This window comes from Diorhabda sublineata, chromosome 5 (genome assembly GCF_026230105.1).
Source record: "Diorhabda sublineata isolate icDioSubl1.1 chromosome 5, icDioSubl1.1, whole genome shotgun sequence".
In the NCBI taxonomy this organism is placed as follows: Eukaryota; Metazoa; Arthropoda; class Insecta; order Coleoptera; family Chrysomelidae; genus Diorhabda; species Diorhabda sublineata.
Genome location: NC_079478.1, coordinates 24,079,962 through 24,100,049, shown reverse-complemented (window position 1 = coordinate 24,100,049; position 20,088 = coordinate 24,079,962). Strand labels below are relative to the sequence as shown.

The following is a 20,088-nucleotide window of genomic DNA, read 5'->3' as shown; positions in this document are numbered from 1 at the left end:
AAATAAATACCTTAGAGAAGTCTTTCTCCAGTTGAGCCACAAATAAGAAAATTGCTGGATGATGGCAATTTTGCAAAAAAGCTCACCAGACAGGAACTTAGAACATGTAAGGCATTTGTTAGTGTAGTGATGGGATTTTTGGGCAACAATATTGATCCAAATCAACAACAGTTAGTTGATGAACTTCTAGACGCCTACAAATCCCTTGGTGCTCGAATTTCATTGAAAATTCATTTCCTCCCTTTCCGTCTGATATTTTTTTCCGAAAATTTGGGGGCTGCCAGTGATGAGCATGGTGAAAGGTTCCACCAAGATTAGAACAATGGAAATTCGGTATCAATAACGATGAGATTCGACTATGATGGATGATTACTGTTGGTTTTTAAAAAGAGAAAGTGCAACCCCTCAAAAAAAGGAAAAAGTAGAGCTAATTTGAAGTGATTTTTTTTAGTTTTTGTTTTTAATAAATGTGAGACATGTTTATTAGATGTAAACTATAAATTTTGTCAATATATACGATTTAAAAAACGTGAAATTATTTTTTCAATATATATTAAATATTTTACCAATGAATATGGTTCTATAAATGTAACTTAAAAACCTTACGTGTTACAATTATTTTTTTTCATATTCTCGTATTTGTATATATCCATTTTATTACAATATGCAATTCATTCTTGTGTTACTACAAAAAAAAATTTGTCGACCAGTGTAATTTTTATTAATATTAAACGTCAATATTATTTCTCGTATAAAAGGTGAACCCAGAGATTTCTTAAATTACCCAAATTTAACATATTGGACAGATGCATATTAACACAGTTATCTACTACAGTTCAGTACGATAACGAGTAATACGATCAATGTCACCAAAGAATCTCTTAAATGATTTGCTTCAACATATAACCTTTAATGACAATGTTGAAACCGTCAATTTCAAGACCCCATATTTCAAAAATATTGCTCTTTAAACGTTTTGCACTGGCATCAACGAGCCTTATTGCGAATATTTACGACATTTTCAAATAAATTCTCTTGACGAAGCCCTACAAAAATGTATCTTCTATGACAACCAAAAAATTAACAATTATATATGAACTTTTTAAGGAGCCAACAAAATCGAAGATTACTATCTAACCGAAAACCATAACAAAATTCCTTTCATTCAAATCACAATAGGCTTAATCAAACTTTCACCCTATTATTAACCCAAATCCACCTCGAAATAACTCTTATCTTTCCAATAAAGAGAAAGTTTTAATAAATCTCAGCCTAATACTTTTAGTAATAATCAATCATTCAATTATCCATCTACTAGTAATTCTTTTATAGATAATCCAAATTTTCCAACTTCTTGAAATGCCTCTCGACCTATGAGTGGTGTACAAACTATTGCTACCAGAAACTAACCTATGAGTACTTCCACAAGAACTTTTAATTTCATTGTCTATTGATACGAGATTTAACAATCTTCTAAGTTTGATAAATAATAATAGTAAACTAATTATTGCTTCAGTAAGCAAGTTATCATCCGATTTCAATAAATACATTGCTCTTCATATTGAAATATTGAACCTTCAAACTATAAACGATTTCCTATTGAAGCTAATTCGAACTATAACCTTATCCTAGCAAGACCTTTCGAATATTGAACTCTTTACTTTAGATGATCTGCAAACATTACTACACGAATAGTAAGTGGTACGAAAACTGCACTGTCTATCAAATCAGAGAACTTTTCTCAAGAATCCAATAAAGTATTTTTATTAGGAATAGTCCACCTTACCAAAATTCAAAACCAAGAAATTAGGAGAAGTAGCATTTTAATGACGAACGAGCCAATTGTTATAGAACGAATACAATACAATAAGAAAACGGTACTAGAAATTACAGTGCCGCATGTAGTCCCAATGAAGCTGAATCCGAATCCAAATTCCAGAGACGCCTGGACAAGTTCAATCAATTGAACCGATTCCACTTCTGCCGCAATATTCTGCTAGACTCAGTGGTATTTCTTTGATTATAATCTTATTTCAGCCATTTTTACAACAGTGGTTGTAATAAAACAAAAAAGAAGTCCCATATTTTTATATGGTCCCAAGTTGCAATCCACCCAAATCCAGATACTCCGAGATCTGTTCTCAGAGATTTCGAGAACGAAGGGAGGAGAAATATGAAAGGTCCCCGACACTGCCCAACGATCAACGGATTTCAACGAACAATAAATAATATTAACATTCAATGTAATTTATAAAGATTATTTATTGTTTTATTGCCATCGATTTAATAGAGTACAGATTTGTTACATTCTGTATAGATTTGAAAGTCGTTTATTGCAAACAAATTATTTTTAAAAAGTTGAATGTGTCTCCTAGAACATTTCTGTATAGAAATCTGTTGCCCCATTTAATGAACCCAAAACAGATTAACCTTTTTTATTGCTTTCACTGAGGTAAATTGCTTTGTACCCTAAATGAATGGAATGAAACGCCAACGACTTTTTAAACAATTTATTTCGATTGATCTATAAATAAACATATACAATAGTTTGAAGGTTCACAATTACTGCAGTAAAGATTTTAATTACCAGAAACATACAAACATAAAAAGGTGGAGAAAAAACATCAAAAATTTATCTATAATAAGCTCATATTAATGATTTGTAAAAACACTATCTAGCTTTAGGTTGCTGAACTCGCAAAGGTAAATCACAAATTTGAATTTTGATTATCAACCTATTGCATTATATTCAAATAGGTTTAGAATTTTTTACTAGTGAATTGAACTTTAGAATAATATTTAGACTTTTGTTTTCTTCTCCGCTTTAATAGTAAGAGACTTTTTCTGAGAAAATACATTTTCAGATTGTTGATATTGATATTTAAATTGTTTTTAACATTTTACCAATAGCAGATAATTCATATTTGTGCATAAACCATTGCCACATTGATTTCCTTTGTTGAACTGCCTTTTTAAACTTCTAAATTGCCACTTTTCAAGACTTGATAATACCAGTATCCTTTAGAAATTGGTATTCGTTGAAAAAGAAGTAAATCATCATTCCATTTTATAGTAATCAGTCTCAATTAAATTATTTATAAACCGCTTTTCTAGTAATTCTCATAAATAATAAGCAAATACATTGTGTTACTCAACTAGCGAATTTTGTTAGGAAGAATATGCAAGAGAAATGGAAGAAATTGTGCAAAAATAGATATGTTACATGGCTTTTATGATAACGTCCACTACTTCAATATTAGCAGAATTTTTGAAATTGCTAATGACACGAAATTGGAACAAGCCGTTCATCCCTAATTTCACCACTCAAAGAGAATACTTTGCAGTATATATCATAATTAGAATTAAAAGTTGATTACTAGAATATTATGTGTGTATGTGCGCGCGTGCGTGTGTGTAGTTATTTAGCAATAAAAGAAATTGCCTTAGTCGCCCCATCCGAATTTTTTTATCTAAATATCTTTCTTGGTAGTAAATGTACCTTATGAGATCTGTAAAATAACAAGTTGAAGAATTAGAGGCTTGTAGTTATATACATACAATTATATACTCTTTCCTTAACAATGGTCTTCCATGGTTTTTGGTAGTTGTTTATCAATTAGTATCAAATAAAGTTATTCACTTAGAGACATTTAATAAATACAAATAACAAATAGCTAAGCCCGACAGGGTAATCAAAATAAGATTTATATCAAGATGAAACACTCCAAACAAATTAGAATATAGCATGTGATAAAGCCTTGTATACATATTGAATCAATACACGTGTTTTTTACGAACTCAATCGTATTTTATATAAAAAAACTACCAATGTATATTGTATATGGAAAGATATTCAAGATATGCTTCTTATATCATATCGTAAATAGCTTAATCTGAATTACTTGAAAATATGCGCTATGATTATTCATACCTTTTTCAATTCCATTGATTATATTTAAATTTATTTGGTTCAGTTAGTGCTTAAATACTTCTATATTCAATCCAGAAAACAACTTGATTCTTGAATTTAGAAGTTTTGATGATATAATCATTCTCATGTTATTATGCCAAGAACCTGCGTTAAACTTCATCGGATCATTTCTTTGTTCCTGAAAGCTTCTGGATTGAAAAGTTCATATAGATATCTTTTATGCTATCAAGTACCAAAAAAATAGTTCAGCGATTTTGTTGTTGACAGATATAAAACTTAACATACATTTTGGTTATTATTGGTAAGTTGTAACCCACCAAGTGACCTCGCTCTTGATTTATATCCAAATTTGATTGATTGTGCGTTATTCTCGTTCTCATAAATGTATGCTAGATTATACTTTATGAAAATTAAGATTTTCACAATAATTAAATCATATCAGATATTTAAACACAAAACGAATAATTTCCAGGTGATGTATTTAATTGTGTACAAAAACTTGAACCATATTTACAAAATAAAAATAATGGAAATTGGCATTAAAAGGATCGGATAAGATTTAGAATGAAAAACACATACCATATAACGGTTAACATACAATTCGACAAATAACATGTAGGATGATTTATTTTCTTGAAATTCAGTCTATGCTATTTATCATAAACCGAATGGCAAGTTATTACATTTTACATCTATCTATATCTACACATTTAAATATAAGAAATTGTGATAGGGCAATGTAGAATTTGTCAGAATTAGATTCATTGAAACAGTTTTATATTAAGAACAGCATAAAAATTATATTAGATCTAAATGTAAATTTATAAAAAATAATAATTTAATTTAAGCATATACATTTTTGAAATTGGTATTATGTTTATTGATATTGGTCATTTAGATGGGTTTCATGTAAACATATTGATTATATTGTTTAAAGCTCTCATAATAAATGAATAAGTATTTTAGTTGAAATTAACATCTAGTTGTGTAATTTATGTATATTATAGACAACTTAGATGTTTCAATAGAAAATGTTGACTTTTAAGTTTTAAGAGTACAGGATGTTAATCAGAGTATGAAAGAACTTTAAAGGATTGAATCACATTTTGGTATTTTCTGTCAATTTCTCGTTGTGTAAGTTGCATTATCCGAGTAAGACAACTTATAAAAATCGAATTTTAAATATAACTCTTTAATAATATCACTATCACTGATAAATCTTTGCGTCAACTCCATTATTAGATTAAACATGTACGTTAACAAAACCTATTATACTTTTTGGAAAATATCTATCAAATGAGAATAAATCTAACAAATTCTACAAGTAAATTCCTTTTCTCATTGGAAACACTACAAATATCTTGTTTTCTAATGAACTTCATTAACCTGAAATGAAATGATATGTGTAACTTTTTACAGTTACTGGATCACTTTTTTTAGTCTGAAATCAATTTGGTTAATGGTAAAAAAATCCTAATTTTTATTCAATTACATTCCAGTACAGGTTGTCCAAGATTATACATAGAAAAATAATTTTATATAAGTTTTCAGTTATTCATGCGTAAGAATTGGTTCTTTCCATATATCAAATTATTATTTATCTCTATATATAGTTGCTGAATAATGATGTATAAACACAAGCATAGAAGTAAAGGAAAAAAGAAGAAAATATAAATATGGAAAAAATAAAGAGTATTCTATAATTGTTTTGGAATTGTCCTAAAAATTTACGAAAATACTCCAAGGCTTTGGATACAGTTTTTATACCTGATAGTTCAAAAATATTTATAAAACACTCCAGAATATTTGATAATTGCATGATCGTATAAGTAAAAGCTGATTTAAAGGGGAAAGAACAATAACATGCGATTGAAAAACCATCTAGTCTAATTAGAATAGTAGGACTGGAACCAGAAATAGCACAGGGTAAAATTGTGTAGTATACTATAATTTCATTGACATTGATATCTTTAAAACTATAAAATGGCTGGAATGAAGTTAAAAGAAATCAATCAAGTTTGTACTGTTGAAACATTTCAAATGATTTGTAGAATAAAACATCATTTAAATTTTGAAACAAATAATTAACATATTCAAACAAAAAAAATATAATAGAATGCAATAAAAACATAACAAACTGAAATACAGGTATAAACCATTATAAAAAAACTATGCAATTTCAGAGAAACAAGAGATATAAACGAAATGTAATTTATTTTTTCTTTTTTTCTTCTTCACTAGAGCAATAACCATTAATAATTGTTTTCTAGTTACAACATAAAAATAAATAAATGGGTCAGTATGTCATTTAAATTTTGCCAAATTCTATAACGACCCATACTTCATTATAATATATTTTAATTTGAAATTAAATACTTTTTGACGTTTCATATTTATTATAGGGTTATTTTATAATTGTCGATTTTTTAGTTAAAAGTACTTACTATTGAATAGATGTATTTCTATATTTCAAGACACTGTACAAATAATGTAATTTGTCAAATAAAAAGTATAAAACAAAACATTTATTAAATATATGAGAGAATCCGTTTTCACATGAATAAGGAGTAATATTTAAAAATTCAGAAACTACTTCATGTTAAAGATTCAAGTTGTCCTTTCAGAATAGGATAAAAATTGCAAACCATTTCTGAGACAGTTAATATAATTGATTGTGTGTGATAATGAATTATTATACTATGGTTTATTATAGAATTGTAATAGATGAGACTTTGTATTTTCAATAAATAATTAAAATTCATGTTGATTTTCTTATCTCGTTATTGCGAATGGTTTTCTTGGCATGTACAACGATATAAAAATCTACATATCTCCTAAACCATAAATTTTTTCTAGTTAAATAAAGAATACCTTTTTGTTAAAAAATCGATTGAAAAATTTATTTTTCCTATCTTTACATTGAAGAGGTTGTACGGTTTGTTAACCATTGGGCATGAGCCGTCCCTGGCCTTCAGATAGTAATGTAGATTTATTTATTTCGTCAATCACACTACATGGACATATGTAATCATCCATTGAATTTAGAAAATTTATTTAAATAAATGTTCTGATTTCGCAACTTAAAATCCTCTAACTCAGATACGAGGGATCGTATGAGGTCAAGTGTCAACTGGTATAGATCTGCAACTGTGGGAAATGTATTGTTTTAAAAAAATCGTTTACCTAGTTTTATTTGTAATGGCATAAGATATAAGTGACTGAAAAGCTCCATATAATTCCAAAAATTTAATTAATAAACTAAAACCATGTCTGTGTTTAATTATTATGTACTGTTACTATTGATTACATATAAATTGTTATTTAAACAAAAACAAATCTATTAATTATATTTTTATAGTAGGACCATATTATAAAATAAATGAAAAACAAATATGCAATTGATCTGAAATTTTAGAACTAAAGATTGTACATGCTGATTAAGAAATATACACTATTGGAAAAATGTTTACAGGCGATAGAAATATCAATGTTAAATATTTAACAACCTAAATACAATCTACCAATGTGTTTTATTAGACATCTCTATAAATTACAACTGTTTCACTGGATGTGTGTGGGTTTGGTTATTCAAACTAAATATGAACCATCGACATACGATAGGATCAAAGAACCTAACAGTGTAATTATTAATGATGGTAATAAACAGTGTTTAGTATAAATATCACAAATGGATCGAGACATTTCTATTAAAATGAAGCTAACAGTCACATAATAGTTAAATTAAAAAAACTGATGGTCAGTTTCACATAAATTACATAAAAAATACTAAGAAAGAATATAGTGATTATTGATAGAATATGGTAAATTCATAATCAATTTTTAGTATCTTGAGTTTACAAAAACTATTTGTAAGCCACAAAGTGTAATGTTTGAGATTCATTATGAATTTAATAAATTAAATAGGAAAATAGGACATTAGTAGTGAGTATACAGAGTGGCTTTTTTTTAAATAAATTGTCAGGATATTTCTACAAAAACTAAATTCAACTGAAAATAATGATAAGTTTGAACATTATTGCTTCCAAATATGTAAGCTCCGTAAAAATTTAAATTTATCACTTTTTGAAAATAAAATAAATATTTATTAATAATAATGGAATCTAAAAAAAATAGCATAAAATTTTGACAAAACTCAAAAATAAGTGAAACAAAAGTGGTTCATATATGACTAATTGAGCAAATATTAAAAAGCAGCACCAGTAAAGCGAATAAAGTGTTTTTGCAGTGATATGTTATTCCAAGAACAATAGTTTTTATGTAATAGGCAATTCTCAAATATTTTATTGGCAGTTTCGATGCCTGCAAGAAATGAGATTTTTAATCAAATAATATTGTGGCTTTTCAATTGTTGAATAATTCCTTAAAATCAGAATTTTATACCAATGTGTTACAACAAGCCACTTTACGACCTGTTTATTCAAAATGTCTCTTATCATATGCATGTTATAATGATATATTGTAATTGAAAGTTGCAGAAAGTTGTAAACCATTTCTAAAAATTCTGTTTTTCTAGATTGGACTCTGACATTTTTGTAATATATATGTTTTCTCAATATTTCATGGTCACGAAGTCTTATTTTCTTCGTCATTTTGATGGCCTTTTTAAATATTTAGATGTCTGTCTTACTTAAGCAGCGTCACAATTATTACGAGAAACCTTAAACACAATATTATAGCTTTTATTTTTTGATATTTTAGATTTTAGTAAAGAACACTAAAACCAATAATGATGAACGGGTTCTCGTATTTCGAACACCTAAGGTACTTTGCAATTTCTCAAATAACACATTATTTGGAGAAGGATCTGATATGGCGAGAGAAGGCTATATAAGACATCTTACAACAGCATATAATACTTTCTTGAAAATGATCACCATTAATTTCGAACTAAACTATATAGCAAATATTTTACTTGTTTAATAATTTTGATTAAACCACATAAATTGAGCCAACACTTTTTTCGTATTCTATTTTAACTGGAGTTCACAAATGGAAATTATAAATATAGACAATCAACTAAATAACAAATAAATAGAACAATATCCATTATTGATAATCTAAAAAATTCCAGTTTGAGAAACATAACTCTGTATATTCACTCTGATGAACAAAAAAATGGAACACTTACAATCAACCGGGTTTCACACCTAGGAAGAAAAATACACATCGAAAATTGCCGATAAAATGTTTCAACGGGGTTTCTTACCAGCAGAATTCCCGTTGCCCTACATTGAACAATAAAGCACAAGGGGGACTTGGTACCAAGATTAATGATATAATTTTTTTAAATATATTAATATATACAATGACTAGACTGATCCATCCTCTGATTTCTCTTAAAATTTAATAATGCCCTAGATATTTGAATGTTTTAATGTGTTTGTGTGTATAGATGACGACGTTTCTTGTCAATGAGTAAATGTGATAATTTAAAATAAAACAGGGCTATTGTCAGAGGTGGTTGATACTAGTCTCCCTTCATCGGATATCTCGAATATTTTGCTTGGAGCCAAATATTTTGAGCATTTGTTCTTCATAATCAGTAATGTTGCGCTTCATAATTTCCATGCAAGGTCCTAACAATCGTTCAAAAGCCTCCACATCCAAAACTGTAAAACAATTGAAATATTAATAGGTGGTTCATAAATAGGTACATTAAATGAATTTTGAAGCTACATTGCTTTTATAACCTATTCATATCATTAGATTTAATGGAAAATTGTTGACAGGAAGTATATGATTTAACCCAGAATAATTAGGTAAGTACAAATAAAAATGTAATTATTATAATATAAAATATTTTTAAAATTCCAAGTTTGTTGAAATAAAACAGAAGGAATGTAAAAGCACATTTTGCAAACATAGACTGTTATAAATATGTAATGTCGATGTACTTTATGTTTCAGTTGGGTTAAAAAATTAATTATATGCAAATGATTGTGAGATAATAATAATGTGAAAAATAAAGATTTCTAATGTTTTTTGTCTTGGTCCAGATGAGTTTTTAACGGCTCAGACCCCAAGTACCACATTGACGAGAGAACAGTAGCATTATATTTTGTTCTTTCATCTTTTTGATTATATTATCTTATCAATTTTTATTTTTTAAAGCATTATATACAAATTATCAAACCTATAACAGATTTAGTCAATTGCTGTTTTTAAAAAAAATTACCATACGAGTGTGATATGTGCGACTATGTACAGTTAATTTATACAATAAATTGTCTGCTTGGAGATAAAAGTTATTAAGTGAAAAAATCAAATTTTTTCAGGAGAGCAAAAAACGGGATTATACTCATTAAAAAATAGAAATGATAAATCATCAAAATTTCCAATCGATTCCTTTTTTTAAACTAATTTTAAATTATATTTTTTGAAATTAATACTTGACACATAGTAGACAAAACTTTAATTTTCGTACTTAATGCGTCCTACTTCCCAATAATTATGTTAGGTATAAGTGAAATAAAATATTATTTTTTTATATTCCTTTTATTGAAAGAGAAATATTTCAAAAATATTTTATAAACAATTACAAAATACAACATATTACATACAGAAAAATCTTATAAAAATTTTACAGTCTAAATTAATCAAGAGTCAATTCTTCATCGCTGATATCATCTATACAAAGCTTTCATCTTAAGTTTCCAGAGAAGGTATATTTCTATACCACTGCTGGACTACCTCTGGAATGATTCCTCTGTCACAAAGTGGGATCAAGTCTTTTTTCTTTGCTTTAACCAATTTTAATTGGTCACTATAGGCACGGATGAAGGCTGAGAAATAACTGTCATAATTCGTGATCTTCCACGATTTGATGAGCTATTAATTTCTAAGGCTTTATAATCGTCTTTGTAACTGTACCTGCTCAGCTTTTAAAAATTTGAAACATTTGATGGATTTCATTAGACTTACACAAAGCAACTAGTTTTTTTACCACGATTGAGCATTATTAATTAATTACTATGCATTATAAACAATGTTTTCTTTGAAGAAAACCACTAAGATTAAATTCATCAATTGTTCTAACCTACAAAAATCATGTAATGGTAAAACTCATCAAGTGACTATGATGAAATTTCTCAGATAGTTAAATAGTCAATTCTCTCATTCTCTGACGTGGATTTATAGCAGTTATATTCACTTGGTGACTTTATATACTTATGGGAAACGATAATATCAGCACACAATAACTTTTTCTGGAATTTGGAAAAAATTACACTTAATGACTTTTACCTCAAAGCAAATGATATTTATTGATTCTTTGCTACTTGTGTTGGATTTTTTGTTCTAAAATGTTTTTTAAAAAAAAATTAAAATATCTGCAAGGCTTTGTCAATCATTCTGATATAATGTAAGATATTTTCGCGACTAGATTTGTAATTTTTCTAGATATTTATGTAGGATTAAATCAACTTCTTTCGTTACTTTGATGAGTAAATGATAATATAACAAAGATGAACCAATTTAAGACACTTCCAATAAAACTAGTCCCCTAGCTTTCCTAACAAAATCATAAAATTTTAGATATGTTCAAAAAACCTAATAAATAAATAAAGTTCACCATAATTTCATTATGAAGTAAAATGTAAGGTAGTATAAATTTATTGGGTATATATTGTGAATATAAGGTTTTTTCCTGAGAAATGTAATATTCATTTTTAATTTTATTATGTTGAAAATATTATTGTATAATGTTCCATGGCATACACAAAAACTATAATATTATTTCTATTTAATTTACCACTCAAACTTTTTAACAATTATTCCACATAAGGCAGAAATCTACAATTTGGGCAAACATTTTGGATTCGTTAATTAATCCAACTAAACTATTGACAAGATTTTATTTTTTTTGTTGATCAAATTTTTTATAACGATGATAGAGTACTTGGTTTGAGAAAAAATAGTTTCAGATAGTTTATACACAATTTTTATTATAATTCTTTGATCAATATTTATAGAGAAAAATGTTGAAGGTTCAAAAATTTTGTAGGTAGTTTAAACATTTCAGTAATGCCACCATATTGAGTGACGTCATAAGAATAAAATACACACTGAACACATGATACAAAGTACACACAACTGTAATTCTCTGGGTTATTCTAAAATAATCGTTATTATTAAACTTTGATTCATCTGAAAAATGGTATTTAAATCGTGTTTTGTGCCAGGATGTAAAAGTACCACGACTAAAACACTTGATAAAGTTTTTTTATGATGCCAAGAAATATATACCGTAACAAAAATGGTTTATTATGCTTTTAATTTTTAACGCGATTATGTAATAATGTGGGAGCTTAACCTATAAAAATATAGAAAAATGTTTTATTTATACGTAACTAATAAATTAAAACTACTATAACACACGATTCGTGGCCGACAACGATAACCTCGTGACCTTCAAGCAGACAACTGTTCAATGTTTTTATTAAACCTATGACGTCTCAACTGAAAACCAATGAGAATCGTTTTCCTATGAAGTTAAAAATTTGAAATTTTGCGATTTTCAATTAAATATTTAGATATTATTTTTCACTTTTAATTAAATATTTTACTTCCTGATATTATTTCACATCAAGAACTTATAAACTAAACAAAAAAATGAATATTTTTAAAAAAATTCAAGTACCCTATTAATAATGAATATATAGTATGCGGAAACTGTTTAAAAGGTTTTTGTGTTTCTACACATGCAATCTATTTTAGTGCTCTACCGAGAGTTTTAGAGAATGAGTATAAGGAAGGAAAAAGTTCTCAAGAAATTTTGAATTAAAAACTTATGACGTCTATGAATGAAACTCAGGACACAAAACTAGAAGCAGTTTGTCAATAATATTGTTCATTAATACGAATAAAAATAATAAAAGATTATTATTCGGCACTTACATGCACATCTAACTTCGCCATCGCAATAAGCAGAGGCGGCTCTAGGACGATGTGTCACCAATGCCAATTCTCCAAAGTAACCACCTTTGCTAATACGATTAATCTCTACTTCTTTACCACTATCATCTAAAACGCTTATAACAACTTCACCTTGTTCTACGAAATACATGCCGTCCGCTGGATCTCCCTGTTTTATTATTCTATCCCCCTTGTTGAACACTCTGTAATACAAATTAAATTAAATCATTAAATTATAGGAAAAATTTATCAAGATCATTTACCAATACATTATTTTTTATCAAAATAAATCTAATATGTTAAGAATTATTAGCTACCAGATATAACAATCAATATTTATGTATGAAAGAATTTATTTTAGTTCTCTGAAATAATCCTGCGGGGTATTTCTTCACTAAGAATAGTTGTTCTTAACCTTACTGCAGGTTCGCTACCATCTTCTTTTTAGTTTTGTATCTTGTAACAGGGGCTTGCACTAGATCGTTGTTATGATTTTTTAACCTCTCATGATATTTTTGGCTTTATTTTTCTTTCTATTCTCATCGACTATTGTGATTTGAAGTACCTGATGTAGTATTTAGTTGATACCTTTCATACTGTAACTGTTGACGCTCTCAGGATTTTTGTGGTGCTGCTTGATATTTGCTGAACTTATTGGCACAATTCCATAGTTTGAAACCATAAGTTCATATTGGAATGATTGCTACCTTATACATAATTATTTTGTTCTCTAACTACATTCTTGATTTTCTTCTAAGCGATAAGTACAATTATATCATTATGTCTGCATTGCATATCTATGCATTTACTGTACTTTCTCTTATCAGGTGATGTATTTCCTAGAGTTTCATGATGAACGTGAAAATTTATATGTACTCGTACATATATATTAAAAAGGTTGAAATGAGATATCTCAAATTTAAAATAGCGCAAGGTTAATAAAATGATTCAAAATGATTCGTGAGACCTGCTTCTATCAGTTTTAATTAAACTCGATGTGTCAGTAGGAAAGTTAAAAAAAGACAATACTTGTTTAATACTTCAATCCAAATGAATTATCATCAAACGAAGCTAACAAAAAAAACTGAAGGGCGTACCTGACAAGTAAAAATATTGTACATTGTTTGCACATTATTAAATTTTACGAACAAATAAAAGCGATGAGTTTAATTAGAAAACTAAAAAATGAACATTAGATACTTACGTGATACGGCCAAATATATATGGACGAGGACGTTTTAAATTCGAATATAAATAGCGTTGGAGATTTTTTTATTATAATTAATGATTTATCGTAAACGTAATAGACAATCATTATTAACGAATACGGAGGAAACTAAAACCATTATTAATATAGAAAAACATTAGTATCCGATGTATGTTTCTTAATAAACTGATGAAATTAAACTTATAAAAAATAATCAAAAAAAATTATCACGAACATTTTGAATATCTCGATAAAATCAACTTCCAATTTCTGACCACAGTATTGGTTAAGATCAGATATGCATAACAGGTGTGCCAAATTTTCTATTATTTTTATTTATAAAAAATAGTTTTTCGAAAATGTGAATTATTGGATATCTATATATGTCATGTAATACAAAAACAACAACAAAATACTCCTAGATCCATCATATATAATAATATAAAGGGTATTGTAAAACTTATAGATATTTTGCAAATAACTAACACATGAAAAATGTGTCAATATATTTTATATGTATACAAGGATCTCTGTTAATTCAAGGCTGTTTTCCTGCATGCAATGTATTCGAAAAAAAAAACAGTAATGTTTAAGATAGCGTGAGATAGCTTCAATCCATGCGCTTCTGATAGTAGGACACCAAAAGGGTGAAGAATTTTGTTATTGAAAAACTATTACTTTATCACAAAATGTGAAAGTTGATTTTTAAGTGGTACAAAAAATATTTACCTTGGTACAAGAGCATCAGCTAGATTCATACGTTCGTACGGTTGTAGAGCCTTTAGCATTGGAACGCTTTCTATTAAAGTTTCGTACATCTGCCTCTTCTTGAAAGCAGATTTCAAAATGATACGCCTAAAGGTCTGTCTATCCATAGCCCAGAGTGATCCTGGAGTCACAGCTTTTACAGTAGCAGCACGAGGCATATTATACAATAAAGCTAACTCGCCAAAGCTGCCGCTGTCTTCGTAAGTGTGGATGTGATTAGGTTCTTTTGACGGATCAGGAGAAACGAACACATGGTAAGTTCCACTAAAACATAAAAACATTTTTACCTTCTTATTATTTCATAGGTTGAAAGTAATTTGACACGTGTTTTAAGCACACATTCGTTAACTCACAAGATGAGATCCCAAATGTACAAACGTTGCAATTAACTAAAAACGTTAAAAATGAATTCGGACCACTTTACAGATGGAATGAATGAATGAAGTAGAAAGTGAAAACTAAACGGGGCCTTCAAATTAGGGTAAAATAATTAGATTCAGTAACAATGACCAATACCAATAAGAACAGCTGAATATAGCACTAAATAACATACGGTGGATGTAATCGAGAATTGACAATGCCCGAGAAAAGCTATGAATCGGGTAGTAGAAGGTACAGACATTATGAAAATGGAAGAAAACCACGATTTGATGATATCCATTAATTGAGAAACGACTATAGTTATATGGGCACATATTAAACGGATGCAATATATACAACTTAAAAAATGAGGGAAGGAATGTACCTGCATGATGTCATTGTACAAATAAACTTAATTTTCATGGATACTTCTAGTAATCTTAGAACAAACCTTTCTCATTTTTTCTTGGCTGTGGTATAATTTATTTGGGTTGATAAACAGAAAATCGTACTTCAGTTTCTTATAGCATAATTCTACAAAGTGACAAGCGATTAGAAAATTGACGCTATTTAACAAATGTAACTTTTACACTACCAATATTATTATGTTAAATTTAATATTTGTATCGTATAAAAATGTAATGTTTCTTAGAAAGTTTTATAGACAAATAATTATGAAAATATGATTAACGAATGTTTTGTAATGATAATAAGTGCGTGTATCAATTATTTGAAATAAAACAGTAGGAACAACAAAGCCCTACCAAAACATGTTTATTACCATGAAATTTATAAGAGCCGATAGTACAACTTTCGGCAGATTTACATTCAAAAATTATGACTTTAATTTGCCAGTCAAAAGGACAGACTGAGAGTAAAGATATGAAAATTTCTTTTATTTTTTTTTCCAGAAATTTACTATTAAAACTGACTTTTTGAGCTGAAAAATGAAAACGAAAAATGTACCTCGTGTCACTTGATTTATACATTGTTATATACTTGATTATTTTACAGCTTGACTTATATCGTTTTTTAAAATCAATTTAGGTGATAAGGTAGAATTCATAGGTCTTATTTTTATTGTTTAATGATATAGTACAATGTTAGGTACAGTTTAGCTATCAATATAGAACCGCAGAATTTAGAACATAAAAGAATTTGATACAAGGTGTTTCAAAAAAATGTGATCCCGTCTCTAGAATACATAGAAAACTGAAAAATATTTGGGATTTGCTTTCGTAACGCAATCCGTATTCAAGATAAAGGGCGTCGAGGAAAAAACAACTACACATTTTCTACGATTTTGCCGCAACAACATTGGATTGAAATTTTATACAAATATGTTTTGGAAGTTGATACATCCAACGAATTTGTTTGACCCGCATAGATAAATAGTTACACGGTTCGTATCAAGGGGTATTGAACAAACTTTTTCAATATTAGATTTATTTAGCAAAATTTCTAATAAACTTAAACATCATGTATTTTCACACTAAAAAGGTACTGTTGATAAAAATCAATGCTATGTAGCGTTTTCGGAATATTTTGATTTGAATATTATGAAGTAATAACCTATGCCGGTATGAAGTAATGATAAATGTATTTATTGAGCAAAAAATCACAAGATGAACATTTAGCTTATTACATAAAAGATAATTCAATTTGAGTAGGTGTTCAAAATGTCCTCCCCTTTCACGCATACAATAGTATATCCTTTTTTCTAAAGAATCCATTAATCTTGTAAATGATTGGGAGTCAGTTATGAGGTCATTAAAGTGACGTTGAAATCTGTTCTTGAGTTGAATTTACCTCTGTAGCATAAACTTTTTCTTTAAGGTACGACCAAACTGTGTAATCCAAGGGATTAAAATCGCATGTCAGAGGAGGCCAATGCATGGGAGCTTCTGCAACCCTACCAATCCATCGATTCGGAAAATGGTTACTTAACCAACAACAACACTTTCTATCAATGTGCGGCGGTGCTCCGTCGTGTATAAAAAATAGGAATTTTTGCTCATTTAGCGTTAAATCTTCTAATATCTCGAATAAGTGATTGCTTAAAAAATCCAGGTACGTATCACCAATTAAATTTCCAGGTAGAATGTGATCACCTATTAATTCGTCACCTGAAGTTGCTACCCAAACATTAACTTTAAATGAATGTTGGTAATGTGATACCCTTTTGACATGTAGATTCTCATCACACCAGTAGTGTGCATACCTTGTCGCGTAAAAGTGGCCTCATCCATAAAAAGAATACTTTTAAAGAAATTTTGATTGAGGGCTCTCCTTTCTAGTAATGTTTGACAAAAATCCACTCTAACCGATAGATCTCCTGGCAAGAGCTCTTGGACTTGTCTGTAATGATAAGGATGTAGCTGTTGCTCTTTAAGTATCCTCCAAGTACTAGAAGAAGACATATTTGTTTGTCTTGCCACATTCCTTACGCTAACTATTGAATGTTGATCAATTAAATTTAAAATCATATTTTGTTTATTAATGGTTCTTGTTGCTCTTGGCCTACTAGAATTTATTTTCTTAAGTCTCACACTACCAGTTTCTCGACAACCTCTGTCAATGGGTCTAAATGTATTTTTACTTAGTAAGTTTTTTCGAGAAAACTTTTCTGCATAAAGCTGCACTAAAGTTTCCTGAACACTTGCCTAAGGTCAATAACATGTCGGTGTATTCAAAATTTGAATACATTTTGACTAACAATATCTAATTTAACAAGTAACAAAGTTTCAGAAAAGTAATTATTGTTGACTCAACGTCAAAACTATCAATGAATGACAGTTTTCCATGGGAAACTCAGAGAAAATGTTATTGCCGTGTAAAATTCAAAGTTAAATAATTATGGGTACTCAGCTATTGGGGGCCTTAGTATGAAACAAACAATAGTTTGAATTCCAGAACCGCAATACATGATCATCAAATTGTTGTTTGTTTCATACTAAGGCCTCCAATAATTTAGTGCCCATACTTATTTAATTTTGAACAACAAGAAAAGAAAGCCCTCAGTCCGATTTATCGATATGGTCTCATTTGCGCGTCAATAAAATTTTCAATTCACATAATGCTTACTAATTAATAATAATAATAATAATTAATTTAATATATAATAAAATTTCAATACAATGTTGCCAGTAGTTGCGGCAAAATTGTAAAAAACGTTTTTTTCCTCAACGCCCTTTATCTTAAATACGGATGGCGTTACGAATTTTTTTACTAACCAAATCCCAAATATTTGGATCACATTTTTTTGGAACACCCTGTATATAAATCAAGGAAAAGATTCTAAGAAGATAGTGATATTAATGGAAATTACTAATGAATATTCAAGCAAAAATTTTCGATAAACTAAACTAAACGTATACAGAATTAGCTAGTTAAACACCTAAATGCCCAATCACCTGAATACTTGTTTTATTTGTAACAATTTCTGTTTGATCATTATCATTTGGCACAGAGATAAATGTAATTTAAAATTTTCGTACTATAGAAAGTGGATGTTAATAGTTTTTTAGCTTGCTCCATTTAAATAAAAGACATACAGCAAAAACCATATTAATCAAGTTCTCACTTTTATTGAAAATGACCTCAATAAAACTAAAATATGCTAAGATCTTCATGGACCTGTTTTTGGTTAACTGAAATATTATTGTTTAAGATGCTGACAAAAATTTTTTATGAATACACTGTTTACTGTCACTACACCAACAATCATTGTCTGGCGTTCATTTTGAAAACAGTCTTCAGAGACCAATGATAAACAGTTTACCTTCGGTTTTTGAGGAAAACAACTTGGTTAGGTTAGGTTAGGTGTTCGAAATTGAAGTAATTATAACATTTTTGAAAAAAGTATCAGTTTTTTTTCTGTTATTAATTGAAAGTGTAATTTGGTAATTTTCAAATGTCACTATATTGACAGAATAGAAAATAATAACGACTCATGATAAGGTAGCTCACTTATTTGGTATGCAAATGGAGGACGTAACGAAGAATTAACTAATGATGAAAAGTCCTTCGAAGTTATGCAGAATTTTGTAGAAAATCCTTGTACATTCACTCGTAGAATGACAGTAGTATTACAATATGTTACTGTAGGATTTGTCTGTAAGGTTACTGATAATTTTTTTCCTTGTAAAGTAACACTAATATAGAATTATCTAATAATGAATGGAATTTGGTGAACCCAGAAAAACTAAAAATATCATTATATTTTTCTGTGAAATTAACTGAATTATAAATATTTGACACGTGTCAAGTGTTATCAGCATTTGTCTAGTGGTAGTAAAAGTGTCTAGTGTCTGAGTGTACTAATATTACCAAAAGTATCCAGAAATTCCATTTAGAAATTTTGCTTTATATACCTTACTTTTTTTTAATAATTTTTATAACAATTGTAAGCGAAACAAAAATAAAAACTAATTAATGTGATAATTTTAAGTACGGGGACAGCTGGAAATGAACAAGTAAGGTTACGATTAAACTTTCGTCATTGTTCAAACAGATAACAGTTATTGAGTTATAAATTAAAAAGGTTTATTCTAGTCGAGAAATTGCACACGTTAAAAAATTCCTTTCTAGTATGTAATGATTACATAAACTTTTTATAAATTAGTAATGATACTCTACACAGTGTCTTCATTAAGTAACTTTATAATTCAGTTAATTTCACAGAAAAATATAATTATATTTTTAGTTTTTCTGGGTTCACAAAATTCCATTCATTATTAGATAATTCTATGTTAGTGTTACTTTACAAGAAAAAAAAATTATCAATAACCGTACAGACGAATCCTACAGTAACATATTGTAATGCTACTGCCATTCTACGAGTGGATGTACAAGGATTTTCTACAAAATTCTGCTTAACATCGAAGGA

General features: G+C 28.5%; 1 protein-coding gene across 2 annotated transcripts in view; it reads right to left on the bottom strand.

The window, feature by feature from the left end:
• Positions 1-2,496: 2,496 nt before the first annotated feature.
• The window catches only part of LOC130443823 (cAMP-dependent protein kinase type II regulatory subunit), a 47,686-nt gene continuing 30,094 nt past the window's right edge, over positions 2,497-20,088 (bottom strand). For both annotated transcript variants that reach the window (XM_056778684.1, XM_056778685.1), the window contains exons 3-5: positions 14,802-15,104; positions 12,848-13,068; positions 2,497-9,561 (exon numbers count right to left, since the gene is read on the bottom strand). In XM_056778684.1, coding sequence (XP_056634662.1) covers positions 9,431-9,561; positions 12,848-13,068; positions 14,802-15,104 — 655 coding nt within the window. In that variant the 3' untranslated portion in view covers positions 2,497-9,430. The remainder of the gene's footprint in view (positions 9,562-12,847; positions 13,069-14,801; positions 15,105-20,088) is intronic.